The sequence below is a fragment of the Humulus lupulus genome, chromosome 1 (assembly GCF_963169125.1).
Source record: "Humulus lupulus chromosome 1, drHumLupu1.1, whole genome shotgun sequence".
NCBI classification, from domain to species: domain Eukaryota; kingdom Viridiplantae; phylum Streptophyta; class Magnoliopsida; order Rosales; family Cannabaceae; genus Humulus; species Humulus lupulus.
Genome location: NC_084793.1, coordinates 83580660 through 83587923, shown reverse-complemented (window position 1 = coordinate 83587923; position 7264 = coordinate 83580660). Strand labels below are relative to the sequence as shown.

Genomic DNA, 7264 nt, shown 5'->3' with positions numbered 1-7264 from the left:
TTATATAAGTGAGTTATTTATCATAGCTTGAGGCTTAGTATTGTTGTTGTCTTGATTCAAAATGTGTGTGTGTGTTTTTGTTATTCGTTGAGTTGTTTGTTTTGGTTTACTCGAGGACGAGTAAGAGTCAAGTTTGGGGGAATTTGATGAGTCTGTTTTTAGCATAGTTTTTAACATGTGTTTAGGGTAAGTTTGAGTCATTTTGGTGGAGTGTTATGCGACATTATGCTTGTTTTGGTATGTTCGCAGGAAATAGGAGAAGAAAACGTGAAGTTTGGGAAATGACTGAAAAATCAGCTTAAATTGGGAAATTTATGCTAAATGTTGACAAAAAGGAAGTTGAAGACTCATTTGTGGAGATAATTGTTTGTTTTGGAGTGTGGAAACAAGTTTTTGGAAGAATTAGAGGGGCCGCGGCGCTTGAATGAAGAGTTGCGGCGCAAGGAAAAAGCAGAGAGGGCCATTTTCTGGAATTTTGAAGGGCCGCAGCGCATGAGGGAAGGGCCGCGGCGCTCGCTGAAGTCAGAGAGGGGGCTGCGCTTGAACAAAGAGGCGCGCCATGGCGCTTGGATGCTAGGGCCACGGCGCGTGTGGCTGTACGTGGCATAATTGTTAGATATTTTAGGGTTCTTTTTAAATACTTTTTAAGAGTTAATTAGGGTATGCTATTCATTATTAGAGGTGTAGAGAAGTCATTAGAGGCAGAGGAGAACATTGAAGACCTAGAGTTTGATTTCTTATTTTCTTCTGTAATCTCTTTACTGGAGTTTATGTTTATATTTAATTTGATTGATTTCATTATGTCTGCTTTGAACTAATCTTGTTATTAGGGTTTTAGTGGATTCTTCTTGAAACTTTTGATCTCTTAATGAAATTTTCCTGAATTTCTTTCTTCTGCTGTGGATTATTTATCGTATGCTTAATGCTTGTGAATGTTTGATCATCATTTACATGTTTATATGATTTTAACATATACTCTGAAAAGAGAAGGATAATTATGCTATAGGTAAATAATCACAATTTTATATTAGACGAATGTACTTTTATGAATTGTGTAGTTTAGGGATTATGTGTTTAAAGCCTGCAATATATTGATTTACCACAGAGATGTAGGAAATAGTATATTGTAGAGAATTATAGATCCTAACAAGACTATAATATATACTTGTAATATGCTACCATAATAGAATTAAGAAATATTGAGAATTGGTTAGAACTCATAAGTGGATGGTTGATGAAACTAAAGCCCTAACTTTTGCATCTATTGAATTATATCAAATTTCATCTCTGCATTTTTTTAAGTGCTTAGTAGTTTTCTTAATTTTTAGTAATAATTATTTTATTTATCAATCTGAAATTATTATTTAAATCAATTAGAATTAGAGGTTAATTATTGGTAATTAATAGCAGTCTTCGTGGGATCGACACTTTACTTATCATATATTACTTGATTCGACCGCGTATACTTGCATGTTACTTTTTGACGATCAAGTTTTTGGCACCGTTGCCGGGGACTGTTTTTATTAATATCAATAAGTTAATTTTTTTTTCTAATTTGATTTTTTTTTTATCATTTATTCGGATCAAAGTTCTCTTGTGTTTCAGGACTTGTTGGTATATGCGAAGCAATAGACAAAAACAGATTATACCAATAGACCGGGAAATTGAAAGAACGTGCAGATAGAACCGGAAAATAAAAAGGAAATTGGAATTCACCATGGCTGACAATTTGGGAAATGGTGCTAATAATGGTCTAGGGGCTGCTGAGGTTCCAAGGGAGCAACGAGCACGAACATTAAGAGATTATGTACTTCCTACTGTTACAGAAGTGCATTCATGCATTAGACCTCCAACCATTGCTGCCAACAACTTTGAGATTAAGCTAGCCATCCTTCAGATGGTTCAAACAACTGTTCAGTTTGGAGGTAAGCCGGCGGAGGACCCTAATTTACACATAGCTAATTTTCTGGAGTTATGTGCAACGTTCAAGATGAATGGGGTGAGTGATGATGCTATAAGACTAAGGCTATTCCCATTTTCACTGTGGGATAGGGCGAAAAGCTGGCTGATATCCTTACAAGTGAATTCGATCACTACATGGGAGGAGTTAGCTCAGAAATTCCTTGCCAAGTTCTTTCCTCCAGCAAAGGTTGCAAAGTTAAGGGGTGAGATTAATAATTTTTATCAGTTGGATGGAGAGTCACTGTATGATTCTTGGGAGCACTTTAAAGAGTTGTTAAGGAAGTGTCCACACCATGGAATAGAAAAGTGGATGTTGGTGCATAATTTTTATAATGGGTTGAATGGGACGACAAGAACAATTATAGATGCTGCTGCGGGAGGCGCCTTTATGAGTAAAAGTGCTAATGAGGCATATGAGCTATTAGAGGAGATGGCGATGAATAATTATCAAAGGCCAACTGAAAGGGGACAGCCAAAGAAGGTGGCTAGAATGATGGAATTGGATGCTATAACCATGCTTACAGCTCAAGTAGCAGCCTTGACGAAGCAATTACAAAAGACTACACTTCCATCTCAAGCTATGCAAGTTCAAAACCTTTGTGAAGTGTGTGGTACAACCCATCAACCAAACCAATGCCCTGCTATAGACATGAATAACATGCCCATGGAAGAAGTCCAAGCCATAGGAAATTACCAAAGACAGCCTAATAATCCCAATTCCATGACCTACAACCCAGCTTGGAAGAACCATCCCAACTTTTCCTGGTCTAACAACCCAAACACCCTCAAACCTTATCCTCCACCTCAGCCACCATATCAACCTACCCAAAATAGGCCACCTTATCCACATCAATATGCACATCAAAAGCCCTCCACCGGGCTATTATCAACCACAAAATAGACCACCTCCCCAAATGCCAATGAAACCAGCTGAAACCCAACCTGCTGTGCTTAACCAATTCATGACTGAAACTAAGGCATCCATAAGAAGTTTGGAGACTCAAATAGGGCAATTGGCTACTTTAATGACTAATAGAGCTCAAGGAAATTTGCCTAGCACTACAGAAGTTAATCCTAAAGAACAGTGCCAAGCTATTACTTTGAGGAGTGGAACGAGATATGAAGGGCTAAAGAAGAGTCAGTCAGAAGAAGAAGAGAAGAAGTTGGATGATAAAAAGGTTACTGAAGGCCTTAAGGAAGAAGAGGAGACCCCACCTGTAAATATTGAGCATCATGTTAGAGTTCCATATCCACAAAGACTTCGCAAGCATAATTTAGATAAGTAGTTTGCAAATTTTTTAGAGGTGTTCAAGAAGCTACACATAAATATACCATTCGCAGAAGCATTAGAACAGATGCCTAGCTATGTAAAGTTTATGAAGGAGATTCTGTCTAATAAGAGAAAGATGGGTGATTACGAAACAGTGGCATTAACAGAAGAATGTAGTGCGATTTTGCAAAGAAAGCTTCCTCAAAAGTTAAGAGATCCTGGGAGTTTTACCATTCCATGCACTATTGGGGAGTTTGAATGTAAGCATGCACTTTGTGATTTGGGGGCGAGTATTAATTTAATGCCGTTGTCGGTATTCCGGAGGCTTGGTTTGGGGGAAGCTAGGCCAACTACAGTAACATTACAGTTGGCTGATAGATCTGTGAAGCATCCACGTGGTATTATAGAAGATGTATTGGTAAAGGTGGATAAGTTTATTTTTCCAGCTGATTTTATAGTTCTTGATATGGAGGTGGATGAGAATGTTCCTATTATATTAGGGAGACCATTTTTAGCAACTGGGCAAGCATTAATAGATGTGTAAAAGGGAGAGTTGAAGCTGAGAGTTCAAGGGGAGGAAGTAGTATTTAATGTGTTTAAGGCTATGACTTATCCTAAAGCAAGTGATAGTTGTTTCTCAGTTGATGTGGTCGAAGAAGTAGTAGAAAGAAAAAAATTAAGAGAGGATCCTCTTGAGTTAAGTCTTACAATTGATGATGTAGATGGTGAGGAGAATGAAGAGGTGATGAGTTATTTAAAGTGGATAAAATCAGCTGAGCCGTGGAAGCATAAGAAATTTGAAGAATTGGGTGCAGGACCAGACAGACCATTACCATCGATTCAGAAGCCACCTGTTTTAGAATTGAAGGTTTTACCGGACCATCTCCGCTATGCTTATCTTGGGGAAAAAGAGACTCTTCCGGTTATAGTCTCATCATTTCTTTCGGAGGTTGAGGAGGAGAAGTTGTTGAGGGTTTTACGAACTCATAAAACTGCTATAGGGTGGACTCTGGCTGATATAAGAGGAATTAGCCCATCAACAGTTATGCATAGAATTCTTATGGAAGATGAGACGAAACCGACTATTGATGCTCAAAGAAGTCTTAATCCAACAATGAAGGAAGTGGTGAGGAAAGAGATTTTGAAGTGGTTGGATGCTGGAGTGATTTACCCTATTTCTGATAGTGCTTGGGTAAGTCCAGTGCAAGTAGTACCGACAAAGGGGGGTATGACGGTGGTCAAGAATTAAAGCAATGAACTGATTCCAACTAGGACTGTGACGGGTTGGAGAATATGTATTGATTATCGGAAGTTGAATAAGGCAACGAGGAAATATCATTTTCCTTTGCCTTTCATTGATCAAATGTTGGATAGATTGGCGGGGCATAATTACTATTGTTTTCTAGACAGGTACTCGGGCTATCACCAGATCGTAATTGCACCGGAGGATCAAGAAAAGACAACGTTTACATGTCCTTATGGGACTTTTGCTTTTCGAAGGATGCCATTCGGGTTATGTAATGCACCAGCCACGTTTTAACAGTGTATGATGGCAATATTCTCTGACATGGTTGAAAAGGGGATTGAAATTTTTATGGATGATTTTTCAGTATATGGGTCGTCTTTTGACACTTGTTTGACTAATTTGGAGATGGTGTTGAGAAGGTGTGAGGAGTCTCATTTGGTGCTTAATTGGGAAAAGTGCCACTTTATGGTTAATGAAGGAATTGTATTGGGGCACAAAATTTCTAAGAAAGGAATTGAAGTGGATCGGGCCAAGATTTCTACTATAGAGAATTTGCCACCTCCAATTTCAGTTAAGGGAGTGAGGAGTTTCTTGGGCCATGCGGGGTTTTATCGGAGATTTATCAAAGACTTCTCTAAGATCTCAAAGTCGTTGTCTACCTTGTTGATGAATGGGGTTCCTTTTGATTTTAATGATGATTTTTTGATTGCTTTCAAGACTCTCAAGGAGAAGCTCATTTCAGCGCCGATAGTATGTACACCTAATTGGGACCTTCCATTTGAGCTTATGTGCGACGCTAGTGATTATGCGGTTGGAGCGGTTCTTGGGCAGCGAGTGGACAAGGTATTTCGAACTATATACTATGCTAGTCAAACTTTAAATGATGCTCAACTAAATTATGCAACAACAGAAAAATAACTTCTAGCCATAGTTTATGCTTTCGATAAATTCCGTCCATATTTGATCGGAAATAAGGTGGTAGTCTATACGGATCATTCGGAAATAAAGTATCTTATGACTAAGAAAGACTCCAAGCCTCGTCTTATTCGGTGGATTTTGTTATTACAAGAATTTGATGTCGAAATTAAGGATAAGAAAGGTACTGAGAATTTGGTGGCTGATCATTTGTCCCGTTTAGAGGTTGGGGAAAATTCTCTTAATAAAGAAGTTCAGATTAATGATGCTTTTCCAGATGAGCAGCTGTTCGAAGTGAATGTTGGCAAGGAGGTTCCATGGTTTGCGGATTATGTTAATTATTTGGCTGCTAAGGTTATACCCCCTGAGATGACAAGGCAACAATTAAAGAAATTTTATTCGGAGGTGAAGCGTTATTATTGGGAGGAGCCTATTCTGTATAAGCATTGCCTAGATCAAGTTATTCGAAGATGTGTGCCCGAAGAGGAGATGTTGTCAATCTTAACTCACTGTCATAGTTTGCATTGTGGCGGTCATTTTGGAGGAACAAGAACAGCTGCGAAGGTTTTGCAAAGTGGGTTTTACTGGCCTACATTATTTAAGGATGCTAATGATTTTGTCAAAAGTTGTGACCGTTGTCAACGGACTGGGAACATATCAAGAAGAGATCAAATACCGATGACTGGTAGTTTGGAAGTTGAGCTATTTGACGTATGGGGGATAGACTTTATGGGACCTTTCCCATCATCGTATAATAACAAATATATTTTTCTTGCGGTGGATTATGTTTCTAAATGGGTAGAAGCCGTAGCAACTCCTACTTGTGATGGGAAGGAAGTTATTAAGTTCCTTCATAAAAATATCTTTACTCGATTTGGTACTCGAAGAGCTATTATTAGTGATCGAGGAAGTCATTTTTGTAATAAGTGGTTCACTGCTCTTTGTGCTCGCTATGGTGTTCACTATCGAAAGGCGTTATTCTACCACCCAATTACAAATGGCCAAGCTGAAGTATCGAATAGAGAAATAAAAGGTATTTTGGAAAAAACAGTAAATACTTCGAGGAAGGATTGGTCGAAGAAGCTTGATGATTCACTTTGGGCTTATCGCACGGCATTTAAAACTCCGATTGGTATGTCACCATATCGATTGGTGTTTGGTAAGGCTTGTCATCTACTGGTGGAACTGGAGCATAGAGCTTATTGGGCTGTGAAAAAGTTAAATGTTGATCTCTTCATGGCGGGGCAGAATAGGCTTATGGAGTTAAATGAACTTGAGGAATCCTGAAATGAAGCCTATGAGAATGCGAAGATATATAAGGAGAAGTCGAAGGCTTTTCATGATAAGAGAATATTAAGGAAGGATTTTCAACTAGGGGATAAAATTTTGCTCTTTAATTCTAGGCTTAAACTTTTTCCTGGTAAACTGAAGTCGCGATGGTCTGGACCATACACGGTAGTCTTCTCACTTCCTTATGGAGCAGTACAAGTTCATAGTGAAAAGACGGGAGATTTTAAGGTGAACGGTCAGAGATTGAAGCATTACTTGGAGGGTCCGGTGGAGACATGTAGGTTTGTGGTCGAGTTGGAACTGATTCGATCTAAAACTAAAGCAGCATCCAGCTAAATGACGTTAACAACAACGCTCTTAGGAGGCATTCCTATGTTTATTTTTAATTTTTAGTTCAGTTAGTTTGTAAAAAGTATGAACAATTTTTAGTTTTTATTTTTTTAGTTGTGGTTGGACTTATTATTTGTTTTTTAGTTTTTAGTATTTTTGAATGTAATAGAACCGTGGAAATCGTGAAAACTATAAAAAAATTAAAAAATTAAAAAGAATGAAGATTTTGCAGTCTGAAGAGAGGGTTGCGG

The 7264-nt window shown here is 38.3% G+C and overlaps 1 protein-coding gene and 1 non-coding gene across 2 annotated transcripts; one reads left to right on the top strand and one right to left on the bottom strand.

Annotated features, from left to right (window-relative positions):
* Positions 1 to 2155: 2155 nt before the first annotated feature.
* LOC133813307 (small nucleolar RNA R71) lies at positions 2156 to 2262 on the bottom strand. Its single transcript, XR_009884334.1, has one exon. It is a non-coding gene; the product is annotated as a small nucleolar RNA R71 (small nucleolar RNA).
* A 1055-nt stretch (positions 2263 to 3317) lies between these two features.
* On the top strand, positions 3318 to 5396 carry LOC133817516 (uncharacterized). Its single transcript, XM_062250063.1, has 4 exons — positions 3318 to 3650; positions 3780 to 4424; positions 4662 to 4749; positions 4843 to 5396. Exons 1-4 carry the CDS (start codon positions 3318 to 3320, stop codon positions 5394 to 5396), a joined length of 1620 nt encoding a protein of 539 aa, XP_062106047.1.
* Positions 5397 to 7264: the final 1868 nt, after the last annotated feature.

Coding starts and splice junctions, on each gene's coding strand:
- LOC133817516 (XM_062250063.1), top strand. CDS start 3,318: ATGCCTAGCTATGTAAAGTTTATGAAGGAGATTCTGTCTAATAAGAGA. Junction 3,651..3,779: donor GTATTATAGAAGATGTATTG/GTAAAGGTGGAT, acceptor GATGTGTAAAAG/GGAGAGTTGAAGCTGAGAGT. Junction 4,425..4,661: donor CTATTTCTGATAGTGCTTGG/GTAAGTCCAGTG, acceptor GGCTATCACCAG/ATCGTAATTGCACCGGAGGA.